Raw genomic sequence first — 25,205 nt, forward strand, 5'->3', positions numbered from 1 at the left:
TTTTCCCTCTTCCTCCTGAAATGTTTTTCTAGACCGTTTCCAATCATTATTATTAAATCATTCTTTTACACAGTGGTTCATTTTGAAAGACTTAAGCGCACAGACAGATGGGAGCCCCTCTAGAGAATCAGAGGAATAGAAAGTGTTGCTTCTTTGGTTTTCTGATTTAAATCTTGCCTACATGACCTGTATCAATTGGATCTGGTTGCTGTTCCTGCTCCACAGTTCCTGGGCTGCTGCACAGGCCTTCCCAGCCCAGGCCGTGCTGGTTGGTCGTTCAGGGAAAGAGTTGTTTTACAGCAGTGAGATCCTTATTCCAGCTCTTTGTCTTTCCTTGGAGATGTGTCTGGAAATGGCTCTTTGGGGACCTCCTTTGGGAGCTGTAATAGTTGTTTGTAGCTCTGTTGTCATCAGAGCACAAGTCTGAATGAATCTGAAAGCCTGTTTGCACTTTGCTCGAGAGGCGCAGTGGTACTGCATTGATGCTGGGATTGCTTTTCCTGATGTAGCCTGAGGTTTGTGTGTTCTTTGGATAAACACAGGCTATTTTTCAGGTGTGCTAACAGCTTGACATGTTCCACATGTAAACAAATTTGCTCTGGAAAAATAATCAGTGTTGCTGTATGAATATCTTGTATTTACAGTAAGCATGCTCATAGAGAGCAGCAGTAGGTCAGTTGATAGCTCACTGGGCACTTGTCCAAGTATCATAAAAAATGTTGACATTAAGTAATTTGGGGGTCTAATAATACTTAATTAACTACTATTTAAACACCTCTGGTCAGATTGACCTACACGTCTAGTTTAAAACTTCTGGTACAGGTGATAGATTTGACACGTTCAGTACATTGTGGGCTGTGGGAGGTAGTGGGGTGCAACTTGTGATAATCCTTTGTCTCTAAAGAAGAGGAGCAAACAAAAGCACAGCACTAAATGTTGTCCTTTCTGTTTGTTTTTCAGATTAGCACTGTACGTATATGAATATCTGCTCCATGTAGGAGCACAGAAATCCGCCCAGACGTTTTTGTCAGAGGTACGTTTCCTTGCACGACTTCCCAGTGAGATAAACTCGATTGGGTCTAGAACAACAGCAGCGAGAACCTTGAATACCAGTTTGCCTCGTCCAGCACAGGTTTCTCATTGTGTGGAAGCCAGTTTGCTGTGTTATTTTACATGACTTTGTGTAAATGCTTTTGCTGTGGTTTGTTATCCCCATTCCATATCAAGGAAAGATTAATCTATTTTCTCTAATAAATGTGCACATGAGAGAACACATCAATGGTACTCTCTTTTTATGACCTTTCAACTTACTATTGATATATCCAATTGTGAATGATGGGTCCTTCCAAAATACACCACCATAATGTATTTTGAATTCTACTGTCACACACTATCAGTTCTCCTCTTGAGCATCTCTCTGTGCCCTTACCATGCTTTTAACCACTTCACTTCTTTTCATCTGTTGAATCATTGTTGCCTACAACCATTTAGGTCCTGTTTTTTTAAACATTTTCAACCGCTAATGGAATTTTTACCTTTACACAATAGTTATTTTTTTTCACAGTCTTTCAAAGGCTTTGTATGCATCTTTTGAAGGTTGAAGTAAATTATGTCTCCTTACCATTTTACATTTGACCTAGGATATAAATGTGTGCCAAACATTGAGGTCTTTTGGATTTATTGTTGTTTTTAATCTTTCTTTGACAGGAATATTTAAGATAATAATAATAAAAGTTGAATAGTGAGCAGAAGTCATGAAAAATAGGCAACATGTTGTACTAGGAAAATTTGCTGATTCAGCTGATCCTCCTCCAAAAGCTAATAAAATTACTATGCTGGTGCTGACATTTTGGAGGTTGAAGAGGGGAGGATGAGAATCTGGAGCGTTGTTTGTGATGCTTATACAAAATTCATGTAGCAGAGAGAAGGAAAAGGAGTAGAATTGTGGTAGTATCAGTTTGAGTTTATAGTAAAGTATATTTTTGACAATTTTTTTTCTCTTTGGTAAAGCAGTGGAAAAATAAGAGAGAAAATAATGTATCATTTTGGCTTTCCCAAAGCAGCCGCCATTTATAAATACTACACTGCACAAGATAAATTTTGCTCATTTTGTTTTTATGATGTATTTGCAAAATGAACACTTGGCAGAAGTGTAACTGGTATGACATTTGGATTTCTAGAATACATTAAATACAGGGTCTTGAAACATAGCTTTTAAAACTAATTCAGTCGACTTACAAAGAAACTCTCAGGTCTGAACAACGTAATATGAGGATATAACAAATCTTTCAAATTAAAACTGGTACTATCCAAGAGTTAGCAAACGTGGGTCAGGGATAATTAATAGTGTATAGAGTTGGTGTGAGCTGTGAGTTTATTTACCTGACTAATTAGCAGTGCAAAAGGGTAAATATGGTGCTGACAATACTTATGAGTGGTTGTGTGGCTGTTAGGACTCAGTGCCCTCTCTGCTCTGTCATTTTGGGTGGATTTCATTAAAGATTAAATGGTTCAGAGTAGCTCCCAACTGAATGTATACAGCAGTCAGTAGTATGTATATATGTATAAATGGCAAAGGTTGGGAGCCCTTCCTTAAAGAACTTCCAGGCAGTGTGGCTCAGAGTCATGGAACCAAATTAAAGGAAAATTTAAGTTGGGTATCATGGAATCCACTCTGATACTGGATAACTTAGAGATAGTTGTCCTGAGCATCCCTATATTTTTGTAATGCTTTGTGTATACTTTGAATTATGTATGTTTCCCTGGAAGATCTGATCGTTCTCCCATGTATTTTCTATCCTGGAAGTTAGATTCTAGCCTTGGAGGAATAATTCCATTAGCCTGGACCAGGAGGGTGGGCATTTCCCGGTTAATCATTCCCTGGCTATGAGCTTAACTGATACAGATGACAATGAGGGATTTTTTTTCTAAGATTAATAATTCTTTGTAAGTCTCTGTGATCAGACTGACATCTACTATGTGAGGCAAGTGTGTGAATGTTTTGAAAAAACAAAACAAAAATCCTTGAAAAGAGCCCCAAACTTCCACATTCCCTTCAGGCTTCCTCTCCAAATGAATTTCTCAAGGTGAAATATGGCCTAGGACATAAGAGGAATTGGGTAATTTCCTCACTAAGCCCTGCTTTGAAGAGCACAAATACAGTTTAGGCATAGGGAGGGTGTCCTACAGACAAAATTTTTACTCTTAACTGAATGATTTTTCAACTTCAGAACCCCCTTTTCCCTTTGATTGTGCAGTGCATCTCTTCATGATGTTATTTTGGAACTTCTCAGAGGTACTGTGCATTTCAGATTATTAATATAAGTCTTTCCAAACAATTCCCAGTGCACATGAGGAGCAGTCGTGCCTCAGAGAAGTGTTTTTGAAGAATGTGTAATACCTTTGTAGTAGCTTTGGCCTTTATCTTAAATTTTTATTATTTTTTTCAGCCAGCAGTTAAGCAGGAGCTTTTTGAATTTTTTTTATATAGTAGCTGCTGACGTGTGTTCTGCCACCTTATCAACACAAGTGGTAGTGCCTCAAGGTTATCTTCTAAAAACAATTTAAAACAGCAAAATTGTTTTTGAATATTCTATTCATGTAATATATCAAAATTACATTGGGTTTCTTCATGTAAGTCTGAGATTTTCTATATGGATTTTCATATGAGTGCCAACAATATTTTTAGGTGTATGAACAACATATTGTTCTGCAATCTATTGACAGAACTTGTATGTGTTTAAATTTCTCAAGAAATCAAATTGAAGTTGAGAATCAAAGTTTTAGTTTTCTTTGGAAAGTTATAATATTAAGCTTTTATGTACTTTTACATGTATGTATCTTTAAGTATCTATCATATTAAGGCTGTTTAAGCATTTAATTAAAATAACCCTCCTTTTGTCTGCCATTACTTCTGTCCCTAGAGAAGAATATGGTTTGTTTTTTTAACAATTTTTTTTTTTTTTAACAAAATTGGCCAGGAAATAATGCTGTGTGTCCTTGTAACTGGAGGAATTTGGAGTGCACACAGTGCCCCAGTTTTCACCCAGTTCTGACAGACATTCTTCTGGACAGTGCTATGTGGGCTGTGTTATAGCACAAACTACTTAATTTTGGATTTAAGGACAAGTTAATGACTGGCGTTAATAAGATTGTGTTATTATAGTTTAGATACAGTATTTGGGAAGTATTGCAGAACACAGTCACTGTGATTTATGTTGTCTGATGGGTTCACTGATCAACAGCAGAAGTGTGAAGTCAAGAGTTAAGAGTTGTTAAACTGCATTTCCTTTGAAAACAGTGCTAAACAAACCAGGTTTCCTGGGTGGGAATGAAGTCACAGCCAGTATAGGCATTCAGGAGAGCTTGCCAGCACAGAAAACCAAGCCAAAAGAGCTTTGCATTTTCACTGAGTGATGGGAGCCTGGGTTGTAACTGTGATGCTGCTAGTAATTTCCAGATTGCCTCTGACTAAAGCACTCCTTGAGGATTATAAAACACTGGCTGGCTGTGGCTGTGGGGGGAACACTGCCACCTGCTGAATCCTTAGCACGAGTTCTGCGCAAATTGCAAAATATTTGAGATTTTAAGGGTATGTTATAATCAGGTTTTTTTTGGTCATGCGTGTTTTACCTTAAAATAACACACATTGTATTCAGAAGCCCCTCCCCCCCAAAAAATCTAAAATATGCTTCCCTAGCATGAAAAAAGCTAATTTCAAGTATCAGCTATATCTATAGGTGTAATAAAATAATATGGCCATTCAGATTGATGATCATAAAGCCTTTCATAACTGTGAAATCTTGTTTATCCTTTTGATACCTGAATTATGTAGTGCATTTTAGTCACAAGGATCACAAAAATGTACACCTCTGTTTTTATTGTTTTATTTTAGATAAGATGGGAAAAAAACATCACACTGGGGGAGCCCCCAGGATTCTTGCATTCTTGGTGGTGGTAAGTACCAATTTTCTTCTCTGATGTTTTAGGATATGTTGAATGCTGGTTCCAGCAGCTGGAGGCAAGAAATTCAGGTGAACATAGTAAAAGGAATGGGAGGATGAGAATTAAGAACCATTTTCTTGTTAAGGAATGAAATAACAGAGAATTAGATATAGAAAAAGATACTGATATTAGATACAGAAAAAAAAGAAATACTGCCTGTGTACTGTTAAAAAAGTATCTTCCGGAGAAAGTGGCCTGCATTTCTTTCTTTACCTTCCAGAAAATTTTGCAATTAAAAATTACTCTGCGTATCCTAAATAATTGCATTTGGGAAAAAAAACCCCAATATACAGAACCTCTGTGTGGCTGTGAACTTTCTCAGCCTACAGTCCACATTTGTGTGTGTAGAATTCTCACAGTCACTGCTGTATAGCCATGGCATTTATTCATTGTCACATTTGAATATATCCAATATGCCTGTGTTTGAAAGAATACAAAATTGCAGAGAACAGGTCCAGCTGTCAGCAATACAAGAATTTACAAGTTTTAAAATGGTCCCATTTGAACCCAACTGATCTGTACAGTTGCATGGAAGGTGGCATATTTTTCACTGACCATTCTTTCATAGCTTTTAGCTGTGTGATGGAAGCCTAGCAAGAAGAACGTGTCCTTTTTATCTCTCATTTCTGCGTTATCCCTAATTCTGATGGTCTGCAGTAGAGTACTCAAATTGTCCACAAGGCCCTGGACTAACTTATAAAAGATTATAACTTTATAGGATTATAAAGTTGGTGCTGGAGTAAGTTATAAAGCATTAAGTCTAAACCATTAAAAAACTACTATGACAAATTTTATTATTTTAATTATTCTAACACGCATACAGTTTCATTCCAGAAACTTTGTGTTATATCTGATTTGTGTATAACTCTGAAGAGGTTTGGGGGGAAGACCAATGGGAGTAGGTACCTTAATTTCCTTTCTTTATGACTCAAGAACATGCCCATCTATTTTCTACACTTGTCCATACACCAGATTCTCTGGGAACTTTTGTTTAAGGACTATATTGGACATTTGCCCAGAGAAGCTGTGGCTACCTCATCCCTGGAAGTGTCCAAGGCCGGGTTGGATTGGGCTTGGAGCAACCTGGGATAGTGGAAGGTATCCCTCATGGCATGGGGTGGGACTGGATGGACTTTAAAGTCCCTTCCAACCCAAACCATTCTGGGATTCTGTGAACCTTGACATTGGAAGGACTCCCATCTCTCTCTCCAGTTTCTTTCCTTTCCATGTTATTACAAATCCATCTTTGTGGAAGTTAATTGGAGCAGTTGCCAGAGGGATGAGGTTAAATACAAACTAATACACATTATACTCTTAAGCCGTATATATTGGACTACATTTTTGGTCTGTACTACAGTGGTATTAAAGGAATAGCGCTGCTTGCATCAGAGATCAGACAGCAGGACTTGATTCCTCACAAGTGTTTTACAAAGCTAAATTCTTCCTCAGAGGTGTTTTCATCCCTTGGAGAGAAAGTAATGTGTCTGTTTCTACACAGGGACATGCACGTGGGGGAGGTGTGTATACCATAGAATCTACATGAGCATTACAGTGACATTGTCACCCTCTCTGTAACTTCTTGCAGTGTATTTTGGGATCTATACTGTGCAGCTCCAGAAAGACGAGAAACATGTGAACACTCAAGTGAAGCAAAAGCCTTCCATGACTATGTAAGTTTTGTGTCTTTACCACGTTTTTGTTAGTTGCATGTGATAAAATGTGATGGAGCACAACACGAGTAACTCCTGGAAGCCATCTCAGAGATCAAGATGCTGTCCCAGGTGTTAATGCAGAATAAAGAATGTCCTTCTGTACATGGACACATCAGGCTGGTCACAAAGGCAAATGGAAGCATGGATGTGACTGTCCAAATACCCATTTAGCTCCGCCAGTGCTAAAGGAAAGGCTGTTCAGCAGTTAGAATTGATCACCTGGCTTCTGCCAGGACCCCACAGCCTGAGAGTGTGGTTGTTCAGATATTTTTGTATCCTGGAGTAAGTCTTTCTCATCCTAATAAACAATTTAGCATCACAGAATTCGTTAAATGCAAAATCATCTGATCCAAGAGAACGGGAGTATTAAAGGGCAGAAGTTTTATGCCAGTTTTGCTGCCTTTGAGACTTAATTCAAAACACAGCGGGAAGTTCAGTGGTGTTTTGAGGGAGAATAAATCTCACAGTAGAACTGTGAAACCTCTCTCCTTGAGTCTTTACCAGGTCTGTCTTAGAAATACTGTCTAGTTACTGCTGAAATACTTTTCTACAGATAAAATTGAAAACCGACTACCACAACCCAATGTCTTACAAACACAGATTTGCAACAACAGGAATGAATCAGCCAAGTGACCATTTTCTGTTGTAATGGCTTGGTGTCTTACAGTTATGTGAACTAATGGTGATCTTGCCTTCTTTGTAGTAAACAACAGCTTATATTGTAAATGCACCACAGATAGATCTGTTCAGCATATTTTACCAATGCCTCTTTAACACCCTGTACTTGGTTAAATTTTGAGGGTAACTGGTAAAGGAGCTTGAACAGTGTTGCACAGTCAGATCCGGGCTACATTGATCACTAGACATAATTAATGGAAAAAAAAAAGGTATCAGAGAGAGGAACAAAGTTTCAAGAAGGTTTTGCACCCACAGAGATGTTAAGGTCAGCCAATTCTGTGAAACACATTCCTCAAATTGGAAATGAAGTAACTCTTGCAAGTACAATTGCTGTAATCATTTTTACTTGATTTGTTTTAAATATAAAGTTATTGGAAAAATAAAATATTTAGCAGTATATTTTGAATCCTTGTTTCGTTCCCCACAAGGAGCAATAATTTTACAGGAATACTTTAAGACTCTGGGAAAATAACAGTAGAGATTTAAATTTGGGAAGATCAGAATCCACAGTGCAACAGTTGACTTGAGTGGGGGACATCATGCTCTCAAAAGATACTTTTTTTAACAAAAGCCAAAAATCCAAAACCTGTAAATGTTATGAAACAATTGTGAAACAGAATGATCAGCAAGAGGAAATTTTCATTGAGAAAGTACTTGTAAGTCTAAAGAGGAGGGGAGTCCGCAAATCTTTAAACTCACGAGACTTTCACTGATCAGTAAGTTCACTATTGAATCTAAATTTTGAGGTGTACTAAGCTTTTGAGTAAGTGAATCAAAATAGTGTAAAATTAAAAAAAGTTGTCTTATCATCACCCTTTATGGTTTCTAACTTATACAGGTCTTGGACTATTACATGGCTTTACTACTCAGTTCTGTTGCATTATGATGTGTATTATCATGGTTCAAGAGGAGTGAGAAAATACGAGTTCTGTGTGTGATACAATTTCGAGATTGTCTGAATGTTTAAGTTACTGTCTAAAGTCATGCTTGGTGAAGAAAAGATAAAATCATGGCATCATTCTATATGCACATCTGGACAGGATGTGTGCTTATTTTAGAAACAATTCAGTTTATTTCAGAAATTAATTCACCAGTTATTTCTAAAACCCGTTCTCTCAGTCTTTTAAGGTGGCAGGAAAAGCTTTGCATTATTTTTGTCACAGTTGAGATAAACTCATTTAACATCTTGCAAGACTCCTGGTGTTCCTAAGCATCACCTGTTTTTTGCTTAGCAGGACAATCTGCATTATGATATTTGTGTCCACTATTTTGTGAGTGTGTTGTATGGTCATGTTAAAGAACATGAAAAATCATTATAAAATACGGCCAGACAAATTTCACAGCAGAGGAAGATGAACAGGATTAAGTGCAATCCTGACCCATGTAGTGTTTTGCCACTGCCTTCAGAGTGGTCAAAACTCCACCATCAGTGAAGACCCATTAGGAAGCTGCTTGTTGGGTTCAGGCTTCTCCACGAGGCCAAGGGGTCTGGTAAATCAAAACCCTGCTAGTCACGTTGCAGGTCAAGTAGAGCATTTGTAGCGGTGCTGTCATATCTGAAGGCTGTAATTGTAAGTACAAAACAGCACAGAAGGTTTGTTTATTAATTCATATGAGCAATTCAGAATTTTTTATTAGGCATGTGTTCCACTTGATCTAAGAAAAATCATTCCTGCTGAAGGAGTGTATGGTCTGGGTGCACCAGACATGTCATCTCTAGCACTGAGTGGGCTGTGTTAGCTGAGGGAATGATCTTGTCTGTCTTTGCCTTTGTGGAGACAGAAAGGTTTGAGGATGTTTGATGGAGGAGGAAATCACTTATGGATGATTTAATGGTTTGTGAAATACTGCTACCTCCGAGTCAGTCAGGAACACACAGGTTGACTCATAGAATGAATAGACACAAAAATGTAGTTTACTTTAGTTTACTTTAAAGTTCTGCAGTATCTCAACTGCAATTGTAAAAATAATGCCTTTTGAGTTCTCCCTCTCCTTCTCAGACAGTGCTTTGTTGCTTGCGGTGCTACAATGCTCATCTTAGTAAAAATGCAATAAATAGAAAAGCAAAGGCCTATTCTGGCTATATAAAGAAGATTTTCTATGCTCATCCCGAGTTTAAGTATTCTCAGCTTCTCTGTATTTGAAGTGGATTATACATTTATTTTCTATTGAGATTTGCTATTGAGTATATTTTGTTCTGAGTGAACAAGTTTCTGAACCCATACGTACATTTATGAAATCTGTTTTAGACTTGAAAAGAGGGATGCATGGATAGGTTCTGCCTGGGAGTTTTAACATATATGACATAGAATTGGAAATGGTTTATGTTTCAGGTCACTCAGGAATGGAAGCTGGTGCTTGCACACCCAGCTTCTAAATATTGCAGGTGTTTCGGTTGGAGTAGCTTTATTTGGAGCAGAAAAATCTCTGTGATTATTTTCCAGGTACTTGTTACTTTTCCTGGAGGAAAACTTCTCTGTGCTTCAAAGTCTTGTGAAAAATCACATACTCTCTGCTCTGAGGCAGAATTTAGTCTTTGCTGTAGAGTTGGTTTGTTTTTCTTCACAGTATCCTAGGAGATATCATCTCTCTAGTTCAGAGCTCGTTTTTCCGGGTTTTGAGATCTTATATTGAGAGAAGAGAGTTCCAATGTGCATCTTCTTCCACTTCTTCCCAAGCTGAAAACTGAGGGAAAAGGGGAAATAAAACATAAACTGAATTTTTAGCAGCACCTCTACTTCAAAAAACCACAAATGACCATTCTCGTCTTCCTCAGGCTCCTCTTCCTCAGGCCTGGCCACTTATTCACATCTCTGGACCTTCAGTTTGAAGGGGTAGTACCTGAAAAGTCCTTTATTACAAGATGATTTCTGTACATAGCAGTTAAGATATTTTTACTGTCCAGAAGTTCCCATGCCTCTCTCACCCTCTTGACAATCAAATATTTTTCTATGTGGCATTGGTGCAAAGAAGGTATTTACTATTTCTCACAAGTAGCTATAGTCAAATCTTGATTATTTTCAGGTAGGGTTTTTACTAGTGTCTTCTCCACAGCTCCTTGAAAGACCACTCTTGGTATGAGCAAGGATCTCTTGTTTGTGTTTATGTCTCCCAAAAAAGTGCCAGGTCATTTATAAGATAAGAAAAAAGAGACATTTATTGCCCCACAGACTGTCGAGTCTCATGAGCTGGTACCACATTTCCATCTGACTTGTTAGCACAGTTTATGGTGAGCTGTGTGACATACAGCTTGGTTTGTGTGAAGGTTGTAGAGCGTATCAAAGACGATGCTATAATCAGTTCTGTCCAGATTATTCCTTTTAAAGGTTATAACTATATAAATCAATCTTTTCTAGAAGTTACTGAGGGTAATGTTTGGACATTTGAGATGGCTGATCAATCTCTTTGTGAGATTTTCTTAAGGAAAGTTGGGTCCTTGCATTTATTGCTATGTTTTATGGGGAGAAAAATGACCACTTTCTTCCCTGGATCCATCTTCCTTTGGCAGATCTAAAAAGCACTTGCATTCCCTAAATGCTCCAACCCCCCTTAATTAGTCATTATCAGTACTCAGAATTGGAGGGGTTATGAATATTTTTATGTCACCGTGAAAAGCCTATGTGACTATTTTCCAACAAGGACTGTTCTTTTTCTAATTTCTTTCAACTGCTGTCTTCCCTCTCTGCCTTTTGCGTGGGCATGGAAGAACTTGTTTTCACTCCTGGTTTTCTTGTCTTCCCCATCTCTTGCTACTCTGTTCTTCTGCAGGCAGCCTAGTTAGGGCAACTTCTGGGTCCTCACAGGTTTCTTGATGAAAATTGAATTCTAGATCTGGTTTCCAGCTGCCAGTTTATGTGAAGAATGCACATTAAACTCCTTCCACTTAAAACAGAAATAAAAAAAAAATCTCTGCTTCGCTCAGGACTGTTGTACCAAAATCAGTGCTGCAGGCCTGAGTTACCTATTAATTCCATACGTGAGTTCCACAGAGATGTGCAAGGTCCTTTACATTTTTAGTGATCATCTCTAAATCTGTAATTTCACCTTCAGAATATGTTCTTTCAACATATGATTCATCCTGCTATGTAGCTATTACCTGTGTCCATGTAGACAGCGGATTATTTCTTAAAAGTAGAAGAAATTAAGTGGCCATGGCATTCTTTTTGGAAGTAATATGAAAATGAAAAGCATTTCCTTCTATACATTCATTGTCAAAATAATATCCTTTGTTTTTTGTGTAAATAACATTCATTTTTAAATAAAATACCTTGCTTTTCTTCTCTTTTCATTCCATGGAGATCATGCCTCACACTGTTCAGGTATATATGTATAGTAAAATGTGTTCTTACATATGGAAGCTAGAAGAAGACTAAGGAGACATGACATCTGCCTTGAAATCACATATCTGAACACATTATATGGTTAAAGATTGCACAACAATGAACAATTAATAAATCATATTTTGTGCAGAATATTCTTGATATGTCTCACAAGGTGGTAGGTCCTTGGGTTTCTCCAGTGTGCAGCCAGAAAGCTGTAAATGTGAAAAAATGTGATAAATGTTTAGCATTGTTATCTTGTCAGTCCTGTAGAAACATTATTTTGTCTTCGTGGGAGGCCGGTGCTTACTGAGAGGTTTGGAGAGGACAGTGTGGTTCAGAATTCCAGGGTCTTAAACACAACTGGACACAGGCAGGCTGAACTTTTTGAGTCTCTTCAGCTCCTTAATTTTATTACTTAGTAGCTGTTCTTAAATGCAATTGTGTGGAAAGGATTATTAAAAGCATCCTCCAGCCCCCATTCAAAGTAGACATCACTTTCTGCAAACAGCAGTGACTTGTGTCACGTATTTATAGGTCTGTCTCAAAATACTGCACTGGCATCTCTGAGAATGTGAAACTCTTGTTGTTTGCTCATCAGAAATTTTCAGAATTGAGAAATTGGTACTTCCTTTGGATTGTAGAGACTCCTTTTGCAAGAAAATAGGGATTTATTCTCTATTTGTTTCCTGCTAAGAAATTCCCCAAGAGAATTCTCATTTGCAGATTTTCATGAAGAAAGAAGAAGTGCTTGTTCTGCATATCACCACCATCCTCCTTCATCATTCCTTTCTGTAAATTACTGGCACAAACAATGGTTGGATTTGAAATACTCTGTGTCACAAATGTTAATTTTAAGCTTCAATACAGCAGTGTGTTGTTTCTTACAGCCAACATAATTTTTCTCTTCATAGAGATGATTTCCCAGGTAATTTTGTGCTGTGCTTCTCTTTTAATATGAGGACTAACCCAGTTGTTTCAGAGAGCACAAGCAGCATTTTCTCCCCAAAATTTCAATGTCACTTTTTGACTGGATATTTAATTGTCTTAGAATGTGGAAGCCACTGACAGGAAAAGAAACCACCATTTCCCCAAAGGTAATTTAACTCCTCTTTCATGGTTCCCAGAGAGACACACTGGACATGTTGCTTTCTTTTGCCTGTTTTCTGAGAACCATTATAGGTTTGTTTTCATTGAAAACAATAAGAGATAACAGCCGTTTTAATGAGGGGAGGCTTTCCAGGAACATTCAGTGCAAAAAATAATATTTGTTCAGAACGGAGCACTAAAAAGATTTATATACACTGTGTGTAGAACCACGCCAAATTTATGAAATAGGGCAAAATTTGGTCTTCTTTTGTTGGAGGAGAGGGGGAGTGTGTGAAGATTCAGCAAGTTAAGGAAGAAGTCAGTGGTTTAAGAGATAATGTGGAGGGCACAAGGGGAGGAAGAGGTCAAATACTGAGGGAAGTGGCTGGAATGCTCAGGCTGCTTCACAGCCTTGTAGAGTAGTTTATTATTTTACAAAACACAGGTAAAATCTGTTTGTAAGATTTTTTTTTTTAATTGTTGATCATGGCTAGGCTTCGCAAACGAAGATTTGGGAAGGGCTCTACCCACGTTTCTTGCAAGCGTGTTGGTGGCTAAAAAAGCCAATACGAGATAGGTGTGTCCGGTTGCAAAAGGCACAGCAGAAAGACTCCTTAGATGCTATATTCTGCAAGGCACAATTCTTTCTGCATTGTCTTTTCTCCTCAAGGGTGATCCTGCGTGCTTTCTCAAAAGCATCAGCAGCGTTATAGATGGTGTGTCTCCAGGCCTCCCGATTGGAGGCCAGAGTAGACCGGTTATGGTGATCAATATGGCCAAGGCTGAGATGTTGTTTCAGGGAGTCCTTGTATCTTTTCTTCGAGGCTCCTCTCTTGCGGCAGCCGGTGGCAAGTTCTTTAAATTAATAGTTGCTTTAGTCCATGATATTTGTTTCCATGGATTAATTTCTCTGTGTTCTGAAGTCAAGGGCTTTTTTTATAATTAAAATAAAGCCAAGGCACTCCTGCTCTTAAGTTGTGACATGTCATTGCCTGGAAGAAGGCTCCAGTGGAAATTTTTGACCAGTTCAGTGGAAATCCCAGAATACTTCAATTTCTTTTCCCGTGTGGTTGTCCTGATGAGCAGCTGTTAACTTCAGCCATTTCTCAGAGTAACGTTGTTAAATATGTCTTGCGCAAAATTCCTTGCAATTGAATGAACTCGGTTCATTCAAATTTTAATTTTTTCATTTTCTGTAATGGATTTAGTGGATTATTTATGCTACCATAATGAAAGCTGCATTACAGTTTAAATTTTTGTGGCAGTTTGAGCCACATTAGAAATCCAAAAACCCAATTTTTCAGGCTTCTCCACCCCCTCCCACAATTTATCCCAACACCGAAGAGAAACTTTCAGGCCAGAGGCTTCTATAGGGGAAGGGGGAAGTATATACATTTATTTACACAAATAAATATACTGTACAAACTAGATGCAACTATATCTATATACTATTACACTTCTCTCAGTCCTTTTAAGCCCCTCCCTTTAACTTAGTCCAGGAAGAGCCTTTCAAGGCTGCTGGGTAATGCAGTCTCTCTCGTGGGAGTGTTCTGAGCCCCTGAACACTCCCTAACCAACCTTTGGCTGTTTCTGGAAGTCCTTCCTTCCTCACGAAGTCCAAAATAGCTTTGAGTCCATCCTCCTTGATCTGCTGTGTGATCTCTCTCTCTCTCAATCTCATACCTCGGCTCATAGGCTGCTGTAAGTGTAGTCCAGCTTATCACAGTAGGTGTTGGAATCTTCATTCCTCCAAGTCAGTTTTCGGCTCCCCCTGGTCAGCTTTGCAGGGCAACTCCCGAGCCCTTGGCCCGTCTCCAGTTCTTGCCTGGGACTCTCCTCCCTGGCAACCGAGCCTCCTCCGGCCCGTCTCTTGGCTCAGCTTCAATGCTGAGCCTCTCCTCCACTTTCCAGCAGAGGGAAAGGAAAAGCCCCCCTCCACAGCTTATACTGTAGAAAAGGAGGGGGGAGAGGGCTTGGCTGCAAAAGCCTGCCTCTCTCCTCTTACCTCAGGTCAGGTGCTGTGAGTCTCTTCCCTCACTGCACACACTCAAAATGCTGCCTCTAACTCTGCTCTGGCCTAGGCAGAGCTGGGGGGGGCCGCAGGGCTCCCCTCTCCCCCCCGGACGGGGGGAAGAAGGAGCCCAGCCACCCCCCAGCCTTCCACATCTACACCAGCAGAGACCAACAGCTGAAGTGCCAACAGCTTCCGGTGGGCTGTGTATATCTGATTTTGAGCAGAAGCGAACAACATGAGTGGTGATTGGCTCTTCAGGGAACACTGCCCTGGCACCCAATCACCTCTGAGTCCCCCTCTTCTCGAGGGGGGGACAATCTCAAACTATGACAATTTTAAACTTTGTAATTGGAGTACACAAAATCAAGGTTTCAGTGGAGAAAGAGTATTTTTTCTTTTACAAATGAAGGCACTTACACATATATATGCATAATGATATGTAATTTAATAATTTATTATGTAGAATGGTAAACCTTCTGGATTTTAGACATTCCCTCAAAATGTGTAGCAACTTTGTTTCTTTGAAATTTATTTCTCTTCTAAAATTGAGAAGATACATCCTACTATTAATTCAAGTGGAATTGAGAAATGTCCTGTTTCAAAACTTTTGTTTTAGTAGTTGTTTTTAAAAACATTTTATTTCCTGCTGTTGACATACAGATCATTCTTATTCATTGCATAGTGTACACAGTATGTTTTTATAGCACTCCAGAAAGTTATTAAAGGAGGTCAAGTTGTAGCTCAGTAACACTGGGAATATTAAACTGATTAACAAAGGCTCTGGATATAGAGATCTTCTGACATTGATATTTAACACTAATTGTACATAATGCTTCACATCAAGAAAGTCCCGCACAAATGTTTGATCAATGGAGAACAATGTTGCATTAAAGCCTTGCCACGACCTGTTTCCTCCGCGCTCCTTCCTCCTGGTGATTAATTTTCCACACCAGGATTTCACCTGATGTTTATAATGCCACATGATTCAGGTATCCTCCTGTCAAGGGTTTGCACTGAGCAGTTCCAGTTTATGCAGTGAGATTTCTCTCTAGGCTAATGGTGAGGAGGAGTTTTGGAGCTGTGAAAGGTGCACCTGTGCATGGCCATACCTTTGTCTCCACCAGAATACAGTAATTTCTCTTTTCCTGGTGCCAGTACTTGGGTTAGATTTGAGGCACTTTGCCTAAATGCATTCTTCTCTAGCCTCATAAAGAGTAAAAGTGAAAGTGAGAGCCTTATTTTTGCACAATATGCCAAACACAGATTTTGTTATCAGCTTGACTGCTCTGTTAATACGTCTAAGTGACTCATTTCAGAGTTGCTTAACACATGCCTGGAAAAACCGAAGACTTACAACTTCCATCTGCTCTCTAATGTAATGAAAGATGAATCCTGAAGATCACAAATTGCGGGAGACATGCAGCTTTTAATAAGAACAGCTGAACTACAAATGCCTTATGAGAGGTGGTGAAAAATGAAGTAATGAGGAGAAAAGGGAGGCAGGCCTCTGGAGGGAACAGGGGCCATGGCTGACTAAAACTGTCGCATCCAAACACGGCACTAAGTATGAAATGCACATTATGTAACACGAGTCACAGGGAACAGATAATAGTATTTTTGAATTTTTTGCCAAATTGATGCTACAAGCAGTTGTACCAACATGGGTTCTTCAGCCTGCACAGAATGTATTGCTTGAGAAGAAACATGCAGATCTGCTTACTGGAATACATTTAGAATGGGGTTTTGAAATCTTGTTTCTTATTCAGAAATCTTGGCATTCCAAACACGTTAACTTAGCCACTGAAAATAGCAAACCTTCAGTGTATACAAACAGAGAAAATACATCCTTTCATCTCCATTCTCTCTCTGCCTAGAGAAAAATGGAGGTTGTGGCATAATAAAGGAGAATCAAAAATAATAAGCTTGTCTTAAGGTGAAAATCTGCATTGCAGTTGTCATTGCAGGCTGTTTTATTGTGACCCCTCCTTAACTTAAGTGTACATCTCCACAGTGCTGTCACAGTAACATCCACAAATCAGATTTACCCAAGTTAGGGAGGATACCTATAACAAAACTCAGATGCACCATCTGCAACCCATCAGTGGCTCATTTACCCTGCCAAGAAAGTACTTCTCTGCATAATTCACACCAGAAGAGATGCATGACCTGTCTAGTTTACTCTGACAAAGGAAGAGGAAGAAAAAGTTCTTTATAGGGTATGTAATAAATATTATGTTCTGAACCATAAAGAATCTGGAAAAAGTTTTCCTGTTCTGCTCTCAGATCTGATTTCCATAAACATATTGCAGACCTAAAATTTTAGCCTATTGAGTGTACAGAGTTCTTAAAAACTAAATAATTAAGGGAGTATAGTCCAGGAAGTAAGTTTTAATGTCTTTTCTGTTTTAAGAGAATGGCAAAAAAATATACAGTGTGTATATGCATATAGTCGAGTATGACATTGTACTTAATAAAACAATTTTACTTGAGTAAGATTTGCAGTGGGATTTATAAAGTCAGGCACGTGAAAGCCTGTGGAGCATGACCTCATTGGCTTTATCACAGATCTGCACAGATGTTGGGATCTGCCTACGCAGATCAGAGACTTTGGCCCTAATCTGGCAAACAGTTTCATGGGTGAGTGGCATTTCATGTGTGAACACACAGATTATACTCACACATGTCTGCAGTGCCAGGGTCGTAGAAAATGGTGCTAATACAATAGGTCATTTTTGTCTACTGTCTAATTTCAGAGTTATTTCTCAGTACAGGTACCAAGCATTATTTTATTTATTCTACTTTTGTCTTTTTTTCCCTACGTATTTGTGGCAAAGAGACCTTTTCCAAGTTCTTTTCTCTTGTGAAGAAAATATAAAATTTTCTGTTTATAAGGACAAAAGGTTTGAAGCGGGGTTCCATGGACAACTCTCAAATACCACTGCAGAAAGCTTTTCACTCCATCCTAGTAGTGAATTTATAAAAGGTTTGGGGTTTTATTTTCCCAGTATTTTCATGGGTTTGTGTTACTTTGTGTACAGCAGCAGGGTGTTTTGTGCCTCCCATTGCCAGTTGCTTTATTTTTCTTGCTTCAACTGCTTTCCCCTCCATTGCTCTGTGGAGGACATGAGCTGGATTTCCTCTTAATAGGGACAAAGGGAGCTCCTTGACATCCTTGCTGTCTTATCCTGATAACTTGCAGAATTTCTTTTTCCTGGAATAAAATTGGTATTGTTATTTCTTTTCGAAGCACTACAGTATGTGGAGGGTTTTGTTGAAGCTGCTTCTGTTCCCTTAATCATGTTTCTTAAATTGTACAGAGAACTAAGCTTTCATTATTTTTAAAAATTACGTTTTTAGCTTGATTGCTTAGAAAGCATGACCTGACTGAACGATGGAAAGTATTTAAGTACCAAAAAAAAAAAGCTTGCTCATTAAAGCTGACATTGCTTCTATTCAGTTTCCTGAAATCCAAATTAGCACAAGAAAATGGTACTGAAGGCCAAAATATCCCAGAGGATGATTTCCAAAAAGGACTTTAATAGATTTTTAATGTTGCTAGATATCATCTCACACCAGAGTGGTAGTTCTAGAACGTTTATTGTTAGTACATTTTTCTGTTGCCACTAAAACACACAAGTGTAACTTCCCATTTTCATCCAGTATGAGTAATAATTTTTTGCAGTGGAATATGTAGTTTAAGATTCTTCTTAAAAGCCTGGCTTTTAGCTGCTTAAAGTTTTCCTGAATTTCAGCAGTTGCAGCTGAGTTGTCTGTCCAACAGCAGACAAGTGTTGACTCTCTTTGACCCAACCTCAGTCTTTGCAGTGTTTGTCAATAACAATTTGGGTTATTCCATGTTTCTGTGGATTAGAAACCTCTAAAAAGCAATGCATTCACTGCCTGTTACTTTGAAAAAAAAAAAGGAAGATAAAAAATTATCAAATTGGTATGGTTATTTTCTACTTTCTTCTTAATTTGTCAACTATCCAAATGCAAAACAATGATTGTTAATAGTGTTAACTGGAAATGGCCCAGTTAACGTTATTAACGTCAAGCCTAGGGTTGAATGATGGTAAAACCTTTGGTTTTGTTATGTGCCTTAAAAATTACATTTAAAGAGAGCAGGAGCTGAAAGAGCTGGTAGTTTGGGCTAAGATGATTTTGACATTAGGAATTAAATCTCGGTTATGTGTGCTTAAAGATTGGCTACAAGTTCTTGTTAATATGTTAAGTACCCTGGTTTGGGTTTTCCTTTCTTTCTTCTCTGTTTTCTTTATCTTCCAAATATCTGGAGATAAAGCAACTGTTCCTGATGTGAGATGAACTCCAGAGGTGCTGCAGCCTCTTGAATCTCCCTATTCAAGAGGCTGAGTTAGGATACTTATCCGTGTAAATCTCAGGGTTAATACTTTCAGGCTTTCATACCTGTGTCTGTAGTAATAATCTTTGTTCTTAACAAAGAGGCATTTTTTTTTTATACAGGGCTAATACTGGATTAACCAAACTCTGTAAGCCAGTCACATAAAAGACGTGGAATATCCTGGTTTTGTTAGGAACTTACTAGTTGAAAAAAGTTACAGTAAAACACAGTAATTGCAATACCTTTTCTCTTGTTGGATTCCTGACGGTTTTCGGAATTTCAGGTTGAGTTCAGAGCAAATACATCAGAAACAAACACCATTTGCATACTAGATTTATTAGTGACTAGAAGCCACCTCAGAAAATGTGTCCCAGCTTTATTAAATGGGGTCTGGAAAATGTTGCAGCTATTGAGATATACTGCCTTGCTAGTAGCAGAAACTGAGTTATTGTTATGTGCATGTGTGGTTGTAAGCAATTATACACAACCATTACCTAAACAGGAGAAGAATTCTGCAAGTGAAAATTGCCTTTTTTTTTAGTGATTCTTGTATTACTCTTCTGGTGAACAAGAAAACCATGTGAATTGTGTCCATTTTTGTCATGTGGATAACACATCTACGGGAACATTTTAAATCATGTGCCATTGCACAGCCACGGTGCTTTATTTCGTATTTAGGTTTGGTGACATTTGATTCCTCTAGTTGTCTTCAGGGGAACTTCACGTGCCCCAAGGCACAAAATACTGTTGGAGTTTTTTTGACCTAAAATGTGACTTCCATGGAAGATACAGAATCTTGGCAAACCTGTGGTGGTGCTGGTGCAGAAGTTACTTTACACATGGTCAGGATTTGTGCTGCAATCTTTGGTATTCTAGAACTCTTTGTAAAATAAATGTAATTAACAGAGCTGATCATGAAACTGGGTGAAGTTGAGACATACAAAGGAAAAAATAATAACAGGACAGTGTTTTTAAAGGGCCATTTGTGATTTGTTTTGTTTTCAAGACCAACATGTAGTAAATAAAACTTGGAAATCTCCAAATTTGTTTATTTCTTGAGCAGAAAAAATGAAAGACTTTCTTGAAAGGTCTTTTCCTGAAACAGAAGAGGTGTCCTAGAGACTCCTCAAGTTTTCCCCATAATTTTATCTGAAATTCTAGCGCTTCTTGCCTTAGAGAGTCCTTCCTTAATATGAAAGAGAAGGAAGTGTTGAACCTACTGCTTCTGGTAGCCCTGCGGCTCACAAGCTTTAAGCATTGGGCTGCTCCATAAAAAGGCATTTTCATACTGGTTAATTGGTGTTTCACCAATTGCCAGAGTAAAACAGAGTAGTGCAATTGTGGCATGTCTAAAGCTGATGTTCTGGGTTTTAAATCTTCCACGTTTGAAGAATGTTTTAGAGTAACTGAGTCAGAATCTCATTATGATTATCCTGCCTATTTTTGGGAAATCAGTTAAATGCTGTCTCTAGAGCCATCATTTTTGTGTTTGTCCATGAATCGAGCAGCAGGACGTGGTAGAAATTACCTCTCAACCTTTAGGCTTATGAAACACACAGTTTTCATTAATCCAGCTTCTGTCAGCTTCTGGTCTCCACATGGTTGGAGGAGGAACACACATTATTTGGAAATGCCAGTCCACTAGCACAGTTTTCCACTGTTAACTTTATCTTGGTTTAGCTTTTCGTTGCATCACTTAAGGAAAAAAAAAGTAATTATGTGATAAAATACATAAATGTAAGCATGAAAGCACACTTTATTATTAAAAAATGTTGATAAGAGTGATGCACTGAGCAGAAGTTTTCATATTTGTTAGTGCACAAGTAGTTGCAAACTTTAATTTTAGCAGTTGTGCTTCAGGACCTTTTTACTTTGAAATATTTACTTTGAAAGATTTTCACATAAATTTTCACAAGATTTTCACATTTCACAAATGTGTAGTGGAGGAGCACAAAAGAAGGCTCCATAATCACAAAACCACCAATATTTTTCCTTATGTATTTTATTTGTTTTAAAAATAAATAGAAAGCAGTGGACTAAAACAAAGTTACACTTGCTCAGTATTGATGTTGTTGAGAAGACCAGGAGTGGTACTTTTCAAGCACGAGTCTTTGGTAAAGCTTAGGAATTGAAATTGAACTTTAACTAATTGGCACATATTATGTGAGTTGGTTTTGGTTTCCCTTCCCTAATTCCAGAGAACTACCAAAACACTATGACCTCTTCTATAGATCAGGGAAATTAAAAATATAAAATTTAAATTTATTTTAAATATTTTTAAAATTAATATTTTTATTTATTTGAATTTAAGGATGTTTTGGGATGCACAGGCGAGGTGATCACTCTGAGCACTCTTTAGTGCTTGCCTGTAGTAAATAAGCCATGGCACAGATACTTCTTTTACCTGTGTTTTCCTTGCATAATTTGCATTCTTAGACCTGTGCTTTTATTTTCCTTTGTTTGAGAGCTTAATCCTGACTTCTCAGAAACTAATGTAACTTTGTTAGTACTTCTATTTTTTGTCAGCTTTGCTGTCTGCGGACATACATACCATTTAGTGATATAGCAGACCACTGGTATCTTTATAAAAACAGTAAAGAAAAGTCTGAAGTATTGCTCTCAGGCATCCTCAAATGTCTGACTCAAAACTGGCTATCAGCCATGTCAAAATATGCAGATTTTCTTCCTTTTCTCTCCCCACTGTCACCATTGTGGTGGTGATCCTCTGCTGATCAATGATTTTGCTTTTTAAATATATGTTTACCTTTTTTTTCTCCCCTTAACAACATGAATCCCTGACATGCCAAGACCTCTGCTTTAATTTTTAATCCCGACCTGACAGGTATTCAGACTCACTCCCTGTAGCTGCACTGAATGAACATATTACTGCATATGTTTGATGAACCATAGAATTGGTTCAAGTCTTGTTTCCAGTTACTTGGTTTCTAAATGTTCTCTTTGGGCACCCAACCAGTGCTGTCAATATTCTTTGTTCCAGTTGCTCAGCAGTTAGCAGCTTAATCTTGTCGAGGGGTTTTTTTGTATTGCAGCAGCTGCTGAGGTTGAAACTTGTTATAGAATGGAAGAAATTTTGAAATGGGCCCCATCTCCAGTGTCAGACTGTGGAAATGTTTTTATTTTCGTTTCTTTGCTGGGTATAGGTCAAGTACAACCACATTCTTCCTATCTGTGATCTTCTTGGCAGCTTTCTAATTAAACAGCACCCTCAAAGTTAATCAATTCTTCATTATATCCAGAAAGTTATATCTGCTGCTTAAAGTAGCTGACAATTTTTTTGTATTTAAGTTTTTCCAGTGTATTTCCCCCTTTTATTTCTAAAGATATGCAGTCAGCACATGCTGTGTCACTGCAGTGCTTTTGTATTGTTAGATGCAAAGTGAAATGGTGAATTGTGTTGAGTAATTCAGGTGCTGAGATACTTTTGTACTGTGTGCTGGAAGCAACCTTTCATTTGCTGATGAGTATAAAACCCTTCTTATTAAGCTATACTGTGTATGTACCTGGTCCTGAAACACTGCTCCCAGCATGAAGTCTGTCTAATATGTAAAAATTTGTAAATTCATTGCTCTCCAGCATAATCTGACTTTATGTACTATAGCAAAACTCTTGGAAATTTCAGGAGGTTTAGGGAATAAATAAGGACCTAAATTGTCAGGTCCTGATTTGCATGTCTGCTGCTTTAATGCCACAATATTGGAGATTTGGAGAGTGCTGCAAGGTTGTTTCAGGTTTGGGAGGTTTCAGAAGAAAGGCTGCAGTTTAGACTCCCAGAACAATTGATCAAGATCTAAGATATTTTTCACAGGATGATGTATGGTCTCCTTACACAAAAGATCAGTGTTGCTGCACCTGAAGTTGAATTTTCAAGGTCACTATTGAAAAAGTAATTTTTGGAGGTAGTTTTAGAGAAGCTTTTCTTAATTTTTTTGTACATTCTTTTTTTACTATTATTATTTTCCCCAGTAAAGATAGCATTGGCTGCTGGATTGTACTACAGTGAAACTGGAATTACATTTGCAAGATGTATAAACACACATATGTAAATATATTTGATGGATGCAGGCATTATAATCTGTATGTCTCACAGTGGAGCTGTCCCTAATTCCAGTTTTTAATTGGTGAAATAATGTCAAGCCTATGTGTTTCAGCAGCACTTGTGTTGGAAACAATCCCATAATTTGTTTTATATTACTGCTCCTCAGGATGAGTGAAGGAGAAGGAGTGAATATTTAAGTGTGGTTGATGGGAGCAGAAACTGCTTGAATGTTGACATGCTGGTATGTGAAACTGAAAGTTGAAAATTCACTGTTCATGGCGAGGACTTCTTGTAAAGAGTGTGGCATCAAAACCATTTCTACGTGTGGGATCAAAAACATTTCTACATCAAGGGACCAGTGGCTTAGACATGCTCATAAGCCTCCAATTCTGAATGTAAATACTCTATCCCACTGAGAAAGTGGGATTCCCCAGATCAAAGGGAAGGTTTTCTGTAGATAATTGTTATTTTAAGGTAATTAACATTTCAGTTTTCTGCATGCTCATCCATCTTTTCCTCCCCATACCCTTCCCGTGTGTCTCAGATGTCAAATCCCTTGCAAATTTTGCTCTGCAGGAGCAAGCACTCCAGGTCCTCACCCCTGTTTGCTCCCACTCCTGGGTTTGTCCTCCTTTAAACACATATTTGAACAGAGCACTTGGGTAAACTGTGCTGTTCTTTGTCTTTCTTTCCCCCCTCTACCAACTGCTGGTCCTGGCAACCTCCCAGCATCTTCTTCCTCCAGCCCTGCTCTCATGGAGCACAGAATCCCTTGCGGATATCCTGTGACCATCCCCCCTTCCCTTGGCTACAGACTCATCTCTTTTTTTCCAGCCCTGCTGTCTTTGCCCTGGAGCAGATTTATACCCAGGCATCATCAGATTCACATCCCTTTACCATCTCAGTAGGCTCTTCCCTGTTTCTGGATCCTTGCTGAAGTCTTTGCCTTCTCCCTCTCATCCTTCTCCAAATGTAATCTCACTGAATTTTTTAAAAAAACAAAATAGCAGCATGGTAACATACAGTGTGACCTTTCCTCTCCTCTGGTTTGCCTTCTCCCCTTTCCCTATTTAGTTTTATTCCATCACAGGTTCAGGAAAGGGTTGTAGCTCTCCTGCTGCTTGTTCCAGTCCTTCAGTTCCCTTTTTTTGTATTCTCTGCATAATTCTTTACCTTTATCTTCTTAATCTCCGTTCTCACCTGATTCACAACTAAAGGTTTTCAATCCTCCTTGTCTTTAGGATCATGCATGAAAAAAACTTAATTTCATTTTCCTTGAGCCACATCACTGTGTGTCACCAGCTTTTCACCCCTCACTGTTTGTGTGTGGTGTCTCTCCTTCAAAGGCATGAGGGACCTTCACCAACCCAGATTTCACCTGTTTCGTGAACAGGTTTGTGAACTGTTTTGTGGAATCTGATCCGCTCTGGATTTGATTAAGCCCATCCCACCTTCACTGCCATTGATGGCTTGATTGTGCTCACCTCATTCACCTCCTGACTTGCCAGATGCTCCTTCCTTTTTTTCGTGTTTCCTATGGTGACTTTTCCTCATCTTTTTACCTCTATTACTTTTTTGCCTTTTTCCTCTTGGTATATTCACTCTTAGGTCAGTTCCAAACACAAACACAAACTCAACTGTTATCTTCATAACTCTACCTATTCATTTCTTTAAAAATTTATTTTCTCCAAATCAACATCTTGGCTAGCTTTTGCGTCTTTCCAAGCTCATTTTGAAGGAAATGGGGGAGTTAAGATTCCTGTTTTCATCTTCTTCTTTGCCTGTTTAAAGCAATAGACTGTTTGGCCCTCAGGCTTTCTAACTTCGTGTCCTTTTACCTTGTTCTTTTCATAGCCAGATATGATTTGAGATCTGCAGGTGTTTTCCAGTCACTGCATATATGCTTATTTTAGTCTTCCCGTAGAGCTAAAATTACTGTCTCTGTGCTTAACCAGTATATTGATTACGGAAT

At 38.4% G+C, this 25,205-nt stretch overlaps 2 protein-coding genes across 9 annotated transcripts in view; one reads left to right on the top strand and one right to left on the bottom strand.

The window, feature by feature from the left end:
• Window positions 1–25,205, bottom strand: part of ATG10 (autophagy related 10) — a 528,134-nt gene that overhangs the window by 145,628 nt on the left and 357,301 nt on the right. The gene's annotated exons all lie outside the window — the stretch shown is intronic.
• Window positions 1–25,205, top strand: part of SSBP2 (single stranded DNA binding protein 2) — a 135,547-nt gene that overhangs the window by 31,461 nt on the left and 78,881 nt on the right. For all 5 annotated transcript variants that reach the window (XR_003538412.1, XM_027708816.1, XM_027708817.1 and 2 more), the window contains exons 2-4: window positions 961–1,033; window positions 4,895–4,956; window positions 6,590–6,674. Coding sequence is in view for 4 of the 5 variants with exons in the window: in XM_027708816.1 (XP_027564617.1) it covers window positions 961–1,033; window positions 4,895–4,956; window positions 6,590–6,674 (220 nt within the window). In the remaining variant the exon portion in view is untranslated. The remainder of the gene's footprint in view (window positions 1–960; window positions 1,034–4,894; window positions 4,957–6,589; window positions 6,675–25,205) is intronic.

Source organism: Neopelma chrysocephalum, unplaced genomic scaffold (genome assembly GCF_003984885.1).
Source record: "Neopelma chrysocephalum unplaced genomic scaffold, ASM398488v2 Primary Assembly neopelma1_96545, whole genome shotgun sequence".
NCBI lineage: Eukaryota > Metazoa > Chordata > Aves > Passeriformes > Pipridae > Neopelma > Neopelma chrysocephalum.